The sequence below is a fragment of the Vulpes lagopus genome, chromosome 22 (assembly GCF_018345385.1).
Source record: "Vulpes lagopus strain Blue_001 chromosome 22, ASM1834538v1, whole genome shotgun sequence".
NCBI classification, from domain to species: domain Eukaryota; kingdom Metazoa; phylum Chordata; class Mammalia; order Carnivora; family Canidae; genus Vulpes; species Vulpes lagopus.
This window is the reverse complement of record NC_054845.1, coordinates 16771680-16789307: the sequence shown is the minus strand read 5'-3', so window position 1 is coordinate 16789307 and position 17628 is coordinate 16771680. Positions and strand designations below refer to the sequence as shown.

The window sequence follows — 17628 nt, the reverse complement described above, 5'->3', positions numbered from 1 at the left end:
GGATCCTAAAGAGATTCCGGTCACACTGTAATGGCCATTTACCAAGCTTACTTGGAGCTGGCCCTGTGGGATGTTCAGGGGTTCTTCAAACCTACCTCCCCGTTGCAGTAGCAGTAGATGATAGACACGAAAAAGCCCTGGAGAATAAGAAAGAAGGTTAGCATGTGGACAACTCATGAAGATCACAGCAACCGAGATGTCTTGTGTCATAATAAGTACTTTGAAAAATTGGATTGTGTTATGATTCCTTCAGAAAATTATATGAAGTATTCTCTTCTGGTGTCTCCAGATCTTTAAGTTTATATTACATTTGTCTGAGATCCTTCCTTGGTGTCAGTGGAACCAAACAAGTAACTGAATAAAACACTCCAAGACACCCAGAAATAACTGATTTCTATTATATTAGCTTCATTCATGTTGTCACTCAAGGATCACAGAATATCCCCCGGTTGGTAAAACATATTTATATACTGTGAGTGCTGGAAACGATAGACAGAGGCTAATATATGGTAAAAGGACAAAGAAACTTTTTGTCTCACTCATTCAAAAATATTTATTGAGCTTATACAGGGCAAACTGCTCAGCATGCCAGGGATAAACAATTCAATCAAGACAGACAAGGTCCCTGTTCCCTTAGAGCTACATTCTAGAAGGAAATACAAATGATGGGTAAAATATAAACAACTAGCCACACTAGAAAAATGTGAGATAATAAGGGCTTTCCAGGCAAAACAAGTGGTGTGAAAGAGAAGAATGGAGTAGATTGAATGGGAAGCCCAATGAAGACTGCTTTGAAGAGACGGCATTTAAGCTGGTTTGAGTGACAAGAAGAAGCCAGGCCTTGTGAATATTAGCGGGGAGAGCTTTCCACACAAAGGGAGCAAGCCCCTGAGACAGGAATGAGCTAGAGGAGCAAAGTGTGGAAGCACTAGTGTGACTCAAACTTAGTGGGTGACCAGAAGTGTGATGTAACACCAGGATCCCTGCCATGCAGAGCTGTGCACACCAGCAAATCGTGTTTGGGCTTTATTCTGAGTGCAATGGGAAACCTCTGGGTACTTCTGGTAGATAAATGAGGTGATCAAATTTATTTTTAAGACCTTTCAGAGGGATGCCTGGGTGGTCCAGCAGTTAAGTATCTGCCTTCAGCCCAAGGTGTGATCCTCGAGTCCTGGGATCGAGTCCTACATCAGGCCTGCTTCTCCCTCTGCTTATGTCTGCCTCTCTCTCTCTCTCTCTCTCTCTCATAAATGGATAAGTAAAATGTTAAAAAAAAAAAAATAAGATCCTTCAGACTATTGCACAGAGACTAGATTTAAGGCGGCAGGGGGTGACAGCGAGTAAGTAGCCAGGAGGAGGAATTTGGTGTCCTCAGAAAGCCATGTGAGGGATGATGGTGATCGTCTTTTCAAATGTGATGAAACATGTAGAAGCTACTACCTCTTTGTTGTCTCCCTTCCCCTTTTTCCCTTCCTTCCCTACCTTTTTTCATTCCTTTGGCTTCCGTCTGCTTTCCATACATTCACGCAGAGGCCCCTGCTCTGCATGCAGCACACATTCTGCAACATGCTTGCCTGTCTTGCTGCCCAGGCGTGTTTGTGAGAAGCAGCTCCTCCTCTGGTCAGAGGTGAAAAGCATGGGCTCCAGGGAATGATGCCCTCCCGTGGCCCTCTGGGGACAGGTACATGAAAGCCAGAGACAGGGGCAGAGGGCAGAGTTGCAAGGGAAGAAGAGAAGCAAAATGCAAGAACCACATAACGAACTGGCTCTCTCTACCTGGAAGGAGTTGAAGAAGAGTTCACAGTGCATCCGGATCTCCCAGCCCAGCCCCACAAAGGTGTGGGGCAGGCACAGGAACACGATGTAGTGCACTCCGAAGACCAGCACCAAGACCAGGGTTGATTTGGCCAGTTTCCTGAAAGAGAATGCCAAGCCTTTTTATTCATCCATTGAGAGTGCCCATCAGGAGGGACAACTTGCTGGGGGGAAAAAATGAGGCCGAGGAGAGCTAACGGGCTGACTTCTCCCCATCTCTTGGGATCCCAACTTCCGCTAGTTTTTTTCCCCCTCCCTCCTCTCCCTGTCACATTTATACTAAATCAAATCATTTATCCTCATTTCCCATGATTACTATCCCTTACATCTCTCTAATCTCATTCCCATTCTCCTGACATAGGATACTATCATCATGAAGCCATGAAATGTCCTTTTTTTCTGTCTTAAATTTATTTTAACATCTATGCTTGAGATTTCAACTCTTTTAGCATCTAGATTTGAGACTTCAACAAGTATTACTCCCATCCATGTTAACTGTCTGACTTTCACAGACCACATTTTGGCTTGTTTTGTTCATTTTAAAAGTAACTACTACCTAGTTTCTTCTTACAGTTGAATCTGCATTAATCACTTCATATTTTCTAATGAGCTGCATGTGGTCAATACTTTCTCTAAATATCCTCTGTCAAATATTCTACAAAAATCTACAGTTCTAGATTTTGTGCTCTTTTTTTGCAAGCTAAGCAATTTGACTTTATTTTTCTGTAACTACCTCTTCATATACATTTTCTTGTGTATCTGGAGGAACGCCAGATTTCCAAGGTGTTGGTTGATCCTAAAATGGCCCCCAATGATCCCCACCTGGTATTTACATTCTTGTTAATCCTCTCCCCTTGAGTGTGAACAAAGACCTGGAATTTGCTTCAAACGATTACAGCCAAAAGGATGGGATGTCACTTCTGTGATTATGTTTCATAAGACTGTAGCTTTTATTTTACTCTAAGAGAGCAAACTCTCTCCTTTGTTTGGTTTAATGAAGCAACTAACCATGTTGTGAGCTACTCTACTGAGCGGCCCATGTGGCAAGGAGAGGTGGCATCGGCCAACAGCTAGCAAGAAACTGAATCCTGTCAACAATTTCATAAGCTTGAAAGTGGATTCTTCCCCAGTCTTAGGATAAAACTGCAGTCCTGACTGCCATCTCAGTTGAGCCTTGTAAGAGATCCTGAAGCAGGAGATCCAGCTAAACCATGCCCAGATTCCTGACTACAGAAACTGTGAAATAGCAAGAGTGTTGTTTTAAGCCACAGATGTTTGTGGTCATTTGCACAATAGACAGCTGGTAGACCCAAGCACATCACTGGTTTCTTTTGTACTTTTTATCCAAGAAACTGCCAAATCTGGCTTCCTCTTTCATATTTCTCAAATACTCCCTTCTTTACACATCATTTGTACTTCAGTAATCTCAAACAATTACAACCCTCTCCCTTTCTTACTGATCTTTCCTGCAGCTACTTTTCTTCTCTCCTTCATTATTTATGTACTTACTTATATACTTATTTAGTTTTCTTCTTAGAAATAAGCTATGTGGGTGAGTAGAGATCACACTGAACTGAAACCAAACAGAATTGGATTCATGTTCCAGATTTTCCATTACTTTCTAAGTGATTATAATTCAGTTTTCTTTTCTCTAAAATGAGGGAATAGGGCCCAGACATTTATAAGAGCTCTCATAGTCTAAGACTTTCCTAGGGCTCATCTTCCAAACACATCCACTTTCCTATCATAACCATCTTTCTGGCTCCTGTAGGAGCTGGGTGTCCCATAGAATCATATTGAAATGGCTAATCTAGGCATTTGAAGTTGCACATCTACCCCATCTCATTCTCCTCTTCCTCTCGTATCTGTCACTAGTGTCCAAACCATCTGCTCCTCTTTGGCTCTGAGCCATCTACTCTGCCTCACACCCATAGTTTTCCTGGTGCAGCCTATAGGCTTTCTCTATGCTGCTCTAATCTCACACCTCCTACATGAACTAACCTATAGTCTACTTAATTTGAAAATTCTACCTTAAGTCTGTTTCATTCAAGGCAGCATCTCTGAAAAGGTAATGGATTTCTCTGACCTAACTCATCCTTTCATTTTCCAGAGGCTCCTGGGGAAATGCTGTCCTCCTGAATCCTGACTAGTGACTACCCTCTTACCATTACTACATATATGAGCAAGACACTGTGAGTGTCATGTAATTGTAATTCAGTCTAATCAGGTAAGGGGGGACAGCATTAACTACACATACAGAACTTTAGAAGTCTTGTTTAACATGACTCTGAAAAGAAAGTTGAATTTCCTCCTTTAAGATGAATGGATGAATCCCCACCCCCACCAAGACAATTCTCAAAATCAAGCTAACTTTTATTGGTCCTATTGTGTGCGACTAGGAGCCAAAAACTAGAGTAAAACAGGAAAGGAAGAAAGGAAAGAAAGGAAAGGAAGGGAAGGGAAAGGAAAGGGAAGGAAAGGAAAGGAAAGGAAAAAGGAAAGGAAAGAAGGAAAGGAAAGGAAAGGAAAGGAAAGGAAAGGAAAGGAAAGGAAAGGAAAGGAAAGGAAAGGAAAGGAAAGGAAAGGAAAGGAAAGGAAAGGGAGGGAGGGAAGGAAGGAAGGAAGGAAGGAAGGAAAGAAGGAAGGGAGGGGAGGGAAAGACAAATAAGTGCAACACAATGTGAAATGATAAACATAAAAGTTTAGGGATGGTTTGGTTCCATAAAGAGTAAAGAAAGTTATCCAAGACTAAAATTTAGTGGGAATCCTGCTAGCTCAGCCATCTGGGTTTTCTCTCTATCTATGACTAGGCTCTTTTACAATTCTGCAGAGATAAAAGTTAATTTGTAGAAAACAGATAATAATTGAGTTCATTTTCTGTTGCTACGAAACAGATTATCACAAATTTAGTGAGTTAAACCAGAATCCATTTATTCTCTCTCAGTTGCTGAGAGGTTCTAGCCAGAGTCCCTCAGGTCTTAACCACAGACATTCCCAACATATCAGATTACTTCTTCAAAGTCAGCAGAGGATCTCTCTCCACGTAGCCAGTCACAGGAGTGATTACCCCATCACCTTTCCAATATAATGTAACCTAATCAAGGGAGAAACTATTCCTTCATAGGTCTTGCTCAAGAAGGGGTGCGGAGGATGAGGATTATATAAGGCATGCACACCATGGAGGTGGTAATCTTGCAGGGGGTGGGGTGGCATGCATCTTAGAAATATACCTACACAGCAGTGCAAATAATTCCTGCCCATAGAAATGTAAGTTGTGTCCAATGGAATGCCACTAATTATAGCCCTGTGGATATTAACAATTTGCATCCATTTGTAAATTCATTTTAGCATTCATAATTCTTTTAATTTAAGCGTGTGTAATGCCTTACCATTTCCTTCATTAATGAATGAAATAAAATCTTTGAAGTGTGTTCATTTATATTTGGATACGAGCTATTGTTACATGTTCTTTTAAAATTTATCCTTCAATGACAGTGAACAAGTTGAAGTAGTGGTATGTGCCAGGCCAATGCATACATGGGTCATCTGTCTGTTCACTTATAAAGATGGATTTTTCTACTCATATCAAATCATTCAGCTCTCCTGGGCACTGATTTGTTCAGCATCCATCTGGTCACTCATGCACACTATACATCCTTGCAGCCCAGCTCTCTGGAAAGCCACGGCTGTCTAATGAGATGATCAGGGGTGCACCAGTTGAAAGTAGCATTCTGGCTTGTTGGAGACATGATGGTGGCTCTGCGTCCAAGGGCAAAGCCATGGGAGGAATATAATGAAATCAAATGGTTTGTTGGACTCAGTGTCCTCTTTAGAAAATAGATACCCAATTCTTGCAATATCTCTCTCCCTAGGTGAAAAGGGCTGGAAAATTGCTACTTTTCTTTTTTTTTTTTTTTATTTTTTATTTTTAATTAACTTTTATTGGTGTTTAATTTACCAACATACAGAAAAACACCCAGTGCTCATCCCGTCAAGTGTCCACCTCAGTGCCCGTCACCCATTCCCCTCCAACACCCGCCCTCCTCCCCTTCCACCACCCCTAGTTCGTTTCCCAGAGTTAGGAGTCTTTATGTTCTGTCTCCCTTCCTGATATTTCCCAACATTTCTTTTCCCTTCCTTTATATTCCCTTTCACTATTATTCATATTCCCCAAATGAATGAGAACATACACTGTTTGTCCTTCTCCGATTGACTTATTTCACTCAGCATAATACCCTCCAGTTCCATCCACGTTGAAGCAAATGGTGGGTATTTGTCGTTTCTAATTGCTGAGTAATATTCCATTGTATACATAAACCACATCTTCTTTATCCATTCATCTTTCGATGGACACCGAGGCTCCTTCCACAGTTTGGCTATTGTGGCCATTGCTGATAGAAACATCGGGGTGCAGGTGTCCCGACGTTTCATTGCATCTGAATCTTTGGGGTAAATCCCCAACAGTGCAATTGCTGGGTCGTAGGGCAGGTCTATTTTTAACTCTTTGAGGAACCTCCACACAGTTTTCCAGAGTGGCTGCACCAGTTCACATTCCCACCAACAGTGTAAGAGGGTTCCCTTTTCTCCGCATCCTCTCCAACATTTGTTGTTTCCTGCCTTGTTAATTTTCCCCATTCTCACTGGTGTGAGGTGGGATCTCATTGTGGTTTTGATTTGTATTTCCCTGATGGCAAGTGATGCAGAGCATTTTCTCATGTGCATGTTGGCCATGTCCATGTCTTCCTCTGTGAGATTTCTCTTCATGTCTTTTGCCCATTTCATGATTGGATTGTTTGTTTCTTTGGTGTTGAGTTTAATAAGTTCTTTATAGATTTTGGAAACTAGCCCTTTATCTGATATGTCATTTGCAAATATCTTCTCCCATTCTGTAGGTTGTCTTTTAGTTTTGTTGACTGTATCCTTTGCTGTGCAAAAGCTTCTTATCTTGATGAAGTCCCAATAGTTCATTTTTGCTTTTGTTTCTTTTGCCTTCGTGGATGTATCTTGCAAGAAGTTACTGTGGCCAAGTTCAAAAAGGGTGTTGCCTGTGTTCTCCTCTAGGATTTTGATGGAATCTTGTCTCACATTTAGATCTCTCATCCGTTTTGAGTTTATCTTTGTGTATGGTGAAAGAGAGTGGTCCAGTTTCATTCTTCTGCATGTGGATGTCCAATTTTCCCAGCACCATTTATTGAAGAGACTGTCTTTCTTCCAATGGATAGTCTTTCCTCCTTTATCGAATATTAGATGGCCGTACATTTCAGGGTCCACTTCTGGGTTCTCTATTCTGTTCCATTGATCTATGTGTCTGTTTTTGTGCCAGTACCACACTGTCTTGATGACCACAGCTTTGTAATACAACCTGAAATCTGGCATTGTGATGCCCCCAGCTAAGGTTTTCTTTTTTAAAATTCCCCTGGCTATTCGGGGTCTTTTCTGATTCCACACAAATCTTAAAATAATTTGTTCTAACTCTCTGAAGAAAGTCCATGGTATTTTGATAGGGATTGCATTAAACGTATAAATTGCCCTGGGTAACATTGACATTTTTACAATATTAATTCTGCCAATCCATGAGCATGGAATATTTTTCCATCTCTTTGTGTCTTCCTCAATTTCTTTCAGAAGTGTTCTATAGTTTTTAGGGTATAGATCTTTTACGTCTTTGGTTAGGTTTATTCCTAGGTATCTTATGCTTTTGGGTGCAATTGTAAATGGGATTGACTCCTTAATTTCTCTTTCTTCAGTCTCATTGTTAGTGTATAGAAATGCCATTGATTTCTGGGCATTGATTTTGTATCCTGCCACGCTACCAAATTGCTGTATGAGTTCTAGCAATCTGGGGGTGGAGGCTTTTGGGTTTTCTATGTAGAGTATCATGTCATCGGCGAAGAGGGAGAGTTTGACTTCTTCTTTGCCAATTTGAATGCCTTTAATGTCTTTTTGTTGTCTGATTGCTGAGGCGAGGACTTCCAGAACTATGTTGAACAGCAGTGGTGAGAGTGGACATCCCTGTCTTGTTCCTGATCTTAGGGGAAAGGCTCCCAGTGCTTCCCCATTGAGAATGATATTTGCTGTGGGCTTTTCGTAGATGGCTTTTAAGATGTCGAGGAAAGTTCCCTCTATCCCAACACTCTGAAGGGTTTTGATCAGGAATGGATGCTGTATTTTGTCAAATGCTTTCTCTGCATCTAATGAGAGTATCATATGGTTCTTGGTTTTTCTCTTGCTGATATGATGAATCACATTGATGGTTTTACGAGTGTTGAACCAGCCTTGTGTCCCAGGGATAAATCCTACTTGGTCATGGTGAATAATTTTCTTAATGTGTTGTTGGAGCCTATTGGCTAGTATCTTGTTGAGAATTTTTGCATCCATGTTCATCAGGGATATTGGTCTGTAATTCTCCTTTTTGGTGGGGTCTTTGTCTGGTTTCGGAATTAAGGTGATGCTGGCCTCATAGAACGAATTTGGAAGTACTCCATCTCTTTCTATCTTTCCAAACAGCTTTAGTAGAATAGGTATGATTTCTTCTTTAAACGTTTGATAGAATTCCCCTGGGAAGCCATCTGGCCCTGGACTCTTGTGTCTTGGGAGGTTTTTGATGACTGCTTCAATTTCCTCCCTGGTTATTGGCCTGTTCAGGTTTTCTATTTCTTCCTGCTCCAGTTTTGGTAGTTTGTGGCTTTCCAGGAATGCGTCCATTTCTTCTAGATTTCCTAATTTATTGGCGTACAGCTGTTCATAATATGTTTTTAAAATCGTTTGTATTTCCTTGGTGTTGGTAGTGATGTCCCCTTTCTCATTCATGATTTTATTAATTTGAGTCTTCTCTCTCTTCTTTTTAATAAGGTTGGCTAATGGTTTATCTATCTTATTAATTCTTTCAAAGAACCAACTCCTGGTTCTGTTGATCTGTTCCACAGTTCTTTTGGTCTCGATATCATTGAGTTCTGCTCGAATTTTAATTAACTCTCTTCTTCTGCTGGGGGTGGGGTCTATTTGTTGCTTTTTCTCTAGTTCCTTTATGTGTAAGGTGAGCTTTTGAATTTGAGATCTTTCCAGTTTTTGAATGTATGCTTGTATTGCGATGTATTTCCCCCTCAGGACTGCTTTTGCTGCATCCCAAAGATTTTGAACGGTTGTATCTTCATTCTCATTAGTTTCCATGAATCTTTTTAATTCTTCCTTAATTTCCTGGTTGACCTTTTCATCTTTTAGCAGGATGGTCCTTAACCTCCACGTGTTTGTGGTCCTTCCATACTTCTTGTTGTGATTAAGTTCTAATTTCAAGGCATTATGGTCTGAGAATATACAGGGGACTATCCCGATCTTTTGGTATCGGTTCAGACCCGATTTGTGACCCAGTATGTGGTCTATTCTGGAGAAAGTTCCATGTGCACTTGAGAAGAATGTGTATTCAGTTGAGTTTGGATGTAAAGTTCTGTAGATATCTGTGAAATCCATCTGGTCCAGTGTATCATTTAAAGCTCTCGTTTCTTTGGAGATGTTGTGCTTAGAAGACCTATCCAGGGTAGAAAGAGCTAGATTGAAGTCACCAAGTATAAGTGTATTATTATCAAGGTATTTCTTGAGTTTGGTTATTAATTGGTTTAAATATTTGGCAGCTCCCACATTCGGGGCATATATATTGAGGAGTGTTAAGTCCTCTTGTTGGATAGATCCTTTGAGTATGAGATAGTGTCCCTCTTCATCTCTCACTATAGTCTTCGGGGTAAATTTTAATTTATCTGATATAAGGATGGCAACCCCTGCTTTCTTTTGAGGACCATTTGAATGGTAAATGGTTCTCCAACCTTTTATTTTCAGGTTGTAGGTGTCCTTCTGTCTAAAATGAGTCTCTTGTAGACAGCAAATAGATGGGTCCTGCTTTTTTATCCAGTCTGAAACCCTGCGCCTTTTGATGGGGTCATTAAGCCCGTTCACATTCAGAGTTACTATTGATAGATATGAGTTTAGTGTCATCATATCTATTCAGTCCTTGTTTTTGTGGATTGTTCCACTGAACTTCTTCTTAAAGGGGAATTTTAAGAGTCCCCCTTAAAATTTCTTGCAGAGCTGGTTTGGAGGTTACATATTCTTTCAGTTCCTGCCTGTCTTGGAAGCTCTTTATCTCTCCTTCCATTTTGAATGAAAGCCTTGCTGGGTAAAGTATTCTTGGTTGCATGTTCTTTTCATTTAGGACCCTGAATATATCCTGCCAGCCCTTTCTGGCCTGCCAGGTCTCTGTGGAGAGGTCTGCTGTTACCCTAATATTCCTCCCCATAAAAGTCAGGGACTTTTTTTCTCTTGCTGCTTTAAGGATCTTCTCCTTATCTTTGGAATTTGCAAGCTTCACTATTAAATGTCGAGGTGTTGAACGGTTTTTGTTGATTTTAGGGGGGGATCTCTCTATTTCCTGGATCTGAATGCCTGTTTCCCTTCCCAGATTCGGAAAGTTTTCAGCTAGGATTTGTTCAAGTACATATTCTGGCCCTCTGTCCCTTTCCGCGCCCTCGGGAACCCCAATTAAACGTAGGTTTTTCTTCCTCAGGCTATCGTTTATTTCCCTTAATCTATCCTCATGGTCTTTTAATTGCCTGTCTCTTTTTTCCTCAGTTTCCCTCTTTGCCATCAACTTGTCTTCTATGTCACTCACTCGTTCTTCCACCTCGTCAAGCCTCGTCGTTAGGACTTCTAGCTTGGATTGCATCTCATTTAATTGATTTTTAATTTCTGCCTGATTAGATCTAAATTCTGCAGTCATGAAGTCTCTTGAGTCCTTTATGGTTTTTTCTAGAGCCACCAGTAGCTGTAAAATAGTGCTTCTGAATTGGCTTTCTGACATTGAATTGTAATCCATATTTTGTAACTCTGTGGGAGAGTGGGCTGTTTCTGATTCTTTTTTTTGAGGGGTTTTCCTTCTAGTCATTTTGCTCAGTGCAGAGTGGCCAAAAACAAGTTGTATTGGGAAAAGGAGAAAAAGAGAGAGAAGGAAAGAAAAGAGAAAAAGAAAAAAGAGAAAGAAGAAAAAAATAGGGGAAAAAGAGAAGAAAAAGAAAGAAAAAGAAAGAAAGGAGAAAAAAGAAAAAAGGGGGGGTGGGGGAAGCAATCAGAAATCAAGAAGAAAGAGAGAAAAAAAAAGCACAAAACAAAACAAAACAAAAAAAACAAAAACAAAAACAAAAAAACAAAAAACAAAAAAACCCACGGGGGAGTATCTTCCGATTCTGTGTAGTTTAAGTCCCTTGATTTCCCTTGGAACTGGTCCGTCTCGCTGGTCTTCTGGGGGAGGGGCCTGCTGTGCTGATTCTCAGGTGTTAGCACTTGGGGGAGCTGCTCTGCCCCTGCCTGGTGCAGGGCTCGGTGGGGGTTGTTCACCCCGTGAGGCCCCGGGAGGAAGCCACAGTGGCGGGGGCAGCTCTGGGACCCTGGAGTCAGCCCCCGCAGTAGCTCCGGGGCTCTCCTTCTGCAGGGCCTGGGGGCTCCGGGCGGGGCCGCTGATCTGCTCAGTTCCAGGCAGGAGCGTCCTCGCTGTCCTGGGCCCTCCCGGCCTCTGCCTGTCCCGGGGGAGGCCGGATCCTGGGCTGTGTCCCGGCGCCTTGTGCTCCGGAGCCTGCGCTGTTGGATTCGCGCTCCCGGCGGTGCAGCCCCCTCCGCGGAGCCGCCGCCCGAGCCTCTCCGAGCTGTTCCCGGAGCCGCGCAGCCCCCTCCGCGCGGAGCTTCTTCCTCCGCCCGAGCCGCCGCCGCTGAGCTGTTCCCGGAGCCCCGCAGCCCCCTCCGCGGAGCCGCCGCCCGAGCCCCTCCGAGCTGTTCCCGGAGCCGCGCCGCCTCCTCTGCGGAGCTTCTTCCTCTGCCCGAGCCGCCGCCGCTGAGCTGCTCCCAGAGCCGCGCAGCCCCCTCCGCGGAGCCGCCGCCCGAGCCCCTCCGAGCTGTTCCCAGAGCCGCGCCGCCCCCTCCGCGGAGCTTCTTCCTCCGCCCGAGCCGCCGCCGCCGAGCTGTTCCCGGAGCCCCGCAGCCCCCTCCGCGGAGCCGCCGCCCGAGCCCCTCCGAGCTGCTCCGGGTCCCGCCGAGCGCTGCAGCCCTTAGGGAGCTCGGCGCACTCTCCCGGGCGCAGTTCCTCTGTTACTGTCCCAGGGAGCCCGAGGGCGTCCCCGCCTTTCTGGGGATCCTGCTCCAATTCCCGGGGAGCCCCTTTCCGCGCGGAAGGTTGGTGCAGCTCCTGCTCCTCCGGGACGGGGCTCTCCTGCCCTGGGGACACTCCCCCGGCCTCAGCCCGGCTCCTCGCGGGGCCCCTCCCCCTCGGAGGCCTTTTGTGTCTTTATTTCTTTTTCCCCGTCTTCCTACCTTGATAGAAGCGCGAACTCTTCTCACTGTAGCGTTCCAGCTGGTCTCTCTTTAAATCTCAGGCCGAATTCATAGGTTTTCAGGATGATTGGATGGTTTTCTAGGTAATTTGCTGAGGACAGGTGACCTGGAGACCCTACTCCTCCGCCATCTTGCCCCCTACTCCGCTACTTTTCTTTTAAGAGTCAACTTAGCTTTTTAAAAAAGTATTGTTTCCCTTAAGTCTTTTTCAATCCCTCTTGAGCTTGAATTAATCTTTCCTTTTTTCTATACAAATAACACTTTGTAAGTGCCTCTACTAGTACTCTCCTCACTTTAATCTCTCTCTCTCTCTCTCTCTCTGTCTCCCTCTCCCCCTCCCTCCCTCTCTCAAATTTGCTTTTCAAGTAGAAACCATATCTTCTTAATTTTGAATCTCTTGTGTGGCACAAGAAGGGCACCCAGTCAATGAAGCTGTTGGCTATCATGCCCTTGTCAGATCCTGTACTGGTTGCCTCCTTTTACTCTGTCAACCATGTGGGAGAGCCATTATTTTCCCATGTCCAAATGAGGACAGAGGCTCAGAAAAGGAAAGTGTTCACCCAAAGTTAGACAATGAGTAGAGGATTCAACCTAAAAATCTGTCCTCCTTACTATCATATTGCATAATAGATACTGGTTTAATTCATTCCAAAAATAATAAATAATAAATAATGATTTTTGGCTAGTACTGAATGAAAAGTCAAATTAGCCAAAACATTCAAGTATTCTTTTCCATTGAATCTTGCATTTTTTCCTGTCTCATGTTCTTCCATCCTGGCAATCTTCTCTTACTTTGCAAGGGGACTGAGTTGTAATTTAAAAGAGAAAAAAAAAATGCATTAGTCCTGTTGTTGAATCTGATAAATTATTTTTTACACACCAATTTTTTTTAAGATTTTATTTATTTGACAGAGAGAGAGGGGGCACAGGAGCAGGGAAAGTGGCAGGCAGAGGGAGAGGGAGAAGCAAGCTCCCCATGAAGCAGGGAGCCTGATGCAGGACTTGACCCCAGGACCCTGGGATAATGACCTTAGCTGAAGGCAGATGCTTAACTGACTAAGCCACCCAGGCACCCCTAATACTTTTTTAAATAACTGATGTGAACTACAGTTATGTAGAATATCACTTTCAAGGGAAACTGGGTAAACAGTATATATGTTATATATTACATATATGTGCATTATTTTTACAACTCTGTATTAGAGATACCGGTCTCCAGGATCACTCCCTGGGCTGATGGTGGCGCTAAACCGCTAAGCCACCAGGGCTGCCCAGTTTATTTCATCTTTAAACCATCATACCAATGTAGGGATACCATGTACTTATTCCAAGTCTTTGTGTATGCGCATGCTCACTGGAAGAGACTCAGCTTCGAAAGATGTTTTCAGTCTTTCAGGGAGTAATATGCAAAGGAATGTGTTTTAAAAACTGTTTTAGATACTACCATTTGGAAATATAAATATAATTTAAATAAATATATTTTTTCATTGCAAAGGAATGTGTTTTAAAAACGGTTTTAGATGCTACCACTTGGAAATATAAATATAATATAAATAAATATATTTTTTCATTGTTAGCAAGAATATTTGATATTTGAACATTTGTTTGACAAAGGTAATAACTAAATGAAATAGAAGTTTAAAGGTACAAAAATGAGTGGGTATAAATTTAAATACTCAGCTAAACCTCATAGGTAGAATTTCACTGGGACAGAGACACAAATTACACTTTTCTAGGTTTCTTTATTTACAAAATGAGAAGCTATTTAAACTTGGTAATCTAAGGCCTCAGAAATTAAATACTAAATTGACCAAATCACTACCAAGAAAGTACTCACATTTTTCTCTCCAAAAAGAGTCATTCCTCGCAATATTTTTATCTGTAACTTAACTTTAGATATTAGTAAGAATACTTAATGTGTTTTGGCTATTTTTTTTTTAATGTTTTTGGCCGGAAAATACTTTCCCTATTATTAGTCTAAACCCTATTCAAATTAATCACTCCAAAATTAAAAAAATTCTGGGCCCCAGATTACTTAAAATTTATTCTGAATTCTGAATACTAGACTATTTTAGTCCTTGATAAATTTTTCTCTTCCATTATTCTGAGAAATAATCCCGCATGAATGAATTCAAAATATTGTCTATCCTATTTTTTAAGATAATTCACCCTTTGTTCTCTCCAGAGTTTTTCAAATCTCTTGACTAACTTTCAACTGAAAGTACAAGTTCATATCATTCAGAACTAGAGAAATAAGGAGCTTTTATTCAGAGCTAGAGAAATAAACAGCTTTCAGAAACCTTTGTACTGTTTCTCTTTACAGAGAAAACTGAAAACTATTTACATTTTCCATCGTTCTATCATCCTTTGGCCTTTGTCTTCATCAGTGGAATGTGACATGAGACATGCTATATGAATATAGCAAAGGCCATTCACAGTAAACTCTTAGGCACAATTTACTTTATAACACTACTGCTTGTAGCACAATACAAATGACTGGAGCCTACTGCTGCTGGTTTGTCCATACTGTACATCCTATTCCAGACTTCAGTCCATACCCATCATCTTTTCTGCCTGACAGTGAATGTTGTCTAAACATAGAGGGAAATGACTCAACAAAGGACTTCAAGAACATTTGTGACACAGGACCAAAATGCCAACTATGGTTTCTTCCTTTCTGTGTCTCAGATAGCATTTCAATTTGCCCTTTTCTTCTTGAAAGACTGAATAATCTTAAAAATTTATATTTGGTATGGGCCAGTATGATGGACAGATTGGAAACAACACAGCAAATCTACTTTCTTGGTATTTTCAGTTTTGACATATTATTTTAAGAACACAGGTAAAATTGTCTGCCAAGATCATCCACAAGAGACTTTCCAGGAAGTCACATAGTTTATGGGAAAATCCCAATCTGTTAAGAACAGATTTAAAAAAATTATACTTAATACTTAAAATTTAAGCACATTAAGAAGGTTTTGGATTACTTAGATTTTCATAAAATACATACACTTTTCTGATAAATTGCACAATTAAACCAAATAAAAATTCACACTAATTTTTAAAATTCAATTAAATTCAATTAAACCAAACAAAAATTTCAGATCGATCAATATCTATTCTTTAAATAGTAACCCAGATATTTCCTTTGGTGGGTGCCTGTCCTGCAATTACATTACCTGTATTGCTTTCTTGTGTCATGCCCAACTGCATTGGTCTCCCAGATTTTGGTAGCCAGAACTCTAACCGTATTCAGAAACAGAATAAAATTGAGCTGAAAGAGAAGGTAATATTACAAAGAATCATTAAGTCAGCCTTCAAGATGTTCATAAAAATTTATACAAATTGAACTTCTTCGTATTCAAAAGCAGAAAGTTACCTATTCCATAAATGTGAATGAGGGACTCTGAGATAAGATATTGGACAATTAGTGATTCTTGAATTGCCCTCATGAAAACACAGAGATAAAAAGTTTCAACAGCCCTGGAAACTAGAATACCAGAGGATGATCTGTAAGAATCCATGGGGAATTTCCAAACCAAAGTTTAGATAAAGTCCTGTGGCAGGCTAGCAGGAGAAAGGATAATAGTTATTATATAAATATAGCCAACTGCCCTTTTTGAAATGAATTCCCAGCTTCTGTATCTATTTTAGGGAGGGGAATAATAGAATTGTTTGGGGGATACTATCCCTCTTATGACATATGAAAAGTACTGAATGAAGTATAAGGTTTCTAAAAAAAAAAATGGTGGGAAGATGGATGAAATAGATAAAGGGGATTAAGAACACATTTATCTTGATGAGCACTGAGTAATGTATAGAATTGTTAACCCCTTATGTTGTACACCTGAAACTAATATAACACTATGTTAACTATACTTCAATTAAAAAAAAATTCTTTAAACCCACTTCTCAGATACACACACAAACTAGATGCTAGATGAGAAAAAGCCCCCAGTGTAGGCAATTAGATTGAATTTGAAATATTACAGGTGTGATCACCCCAGTGACAATCAAGTTCTGGTTTTAAAAATGGAAGTTTGGGTAGGATAACTTGTGGGGGCTTGGAGGCTTCAAGGGGAGTGAAGAGTGAATAAAAAGAAAAGATCTCCAGATCTAGGGTCATAAGGAAGTGGAAGCCTGAACTCTTGGAGTCCTTATATTCAGGGAGATGTCTGCAGTCCAGAAAGTGCTACTATTTAGGAATAATGGAAAAGTGGATTGCCAAGAATAGGCTTGTATCAGTGGAAAAGCAATAGCAGGAAGAGAGGAATCATCAAGTTTTTCATTCTTGGAAATAAGATGTCTTGCAGAGTTTTCAACCATTTCTGGAATTTGGAGAATTTGGGTTGTTGGGTAATTCATGTGCCCCACTTGATACAGATGATCAACTGAATCAGCCCCTCCTTAAGCCCCTGCCACCTTCTTTGCCATCCTACTACTGACTACACTATTGGAACCTCTCACCTCTCACTAATTTTGCAGCTTTCTATAATAACTAGGGGCAGAGTCTTGAGTCTCATACTCTGGGGGAAGGACAGAGGTGTGCTGTGAAGTGATAGAAGAAGGATTCTTCAGGCTAGTAAGAGTTGCCATTTATGGAGCCCTCGAGTTTAGCACACACGGATATGGGACAAGCATTTTTTATGTCCCTTTATTATGGATAAAAAAACATCAGCTCAAAGAGATCAAGTGACTTGACCTAAGCTACCCAGCTATTGGAGGACTCTGAACCATGACTATGTGAGTCTGTAATATGAATTCTTAACCACCATCTTTACCTTCTCTTCAAGATGATAAAAAAGATGCAAAACATGAGAGCTGAGAATCTCCATTCATCCTCACCAATTCCAACATCTGGCTCAAGACAGAATATTTTTCAATAAGAGGATGAGAGCTGCTCACGGATATCACATGAATGCTTCCTTTTTGAATGGCCAATTATGTCATGCCCCATCTATTTCACTCCCTACAACCACAGCCCCTGGCAATATGATGCAGCTGGGCATGAAAATGGTGGGAAGCAATGCTGTATAATTACTATGCAAAGGACAAAGGGATAGGAGCTGAAGCTGACAGTGCTATGGAAGCAGTGCCAGCGGGAGAGTGTCACTGGTCAGTTCCTATCCCTGGAAAAGGAAGAATTATAGATGGCTTCAGATGGGCCAACCCTAAACACCATTCCTATTTAAAAAAGCCCATGACCAGGAACTCTGTTCTCAGGCCAGTAGACCACACTAAATAAATACTGAAAACTGGCAGAAATTTGACTAAAGAAGATACACACATCCAATACATAAGTTTAAATAGCTAAGAAGATGCATTTAAGGACAATTAAGTGGATTATGGAAAGAATTAAGAAAAATTTAAGATTCAGTAAACTATGATGCTTTAAAAGATCAGTCAACAAAATATACCATGCACACACATGCTCTTTTTTTAAGG

The 17628-nt window shown here is 41.3% G+C and overlaps 1 protein-coding gene across 1 annotated transcript in view; it reads right to left on the bottom strand.

Moving 5' to 3' along the window:
• Nucleotides 1–17628, bottom strand: part of PTH2R (parathyroid hormone 2 receptor) — a 61350-nt gene that overhangs the window by 2473 nt on the left and 41249 nt on the right. Inside the window, exons 9-11 of the mRNA XM_041737580.1 lie at nt 15363–15457; nt 1777–1915; nt 96–137 (exon numbers count right to left, since the gene is read on the bottom strand). Coding sequence (XP_041593514.1) covers nt 96–137; nt 1777–1915; nt 15363–15457 — 276 coding nt within the window. The remainder of the gene's footprint in view (nt 1–95; nt 138–1776; nt 1916–15362; nt 15458–17628) is intronic.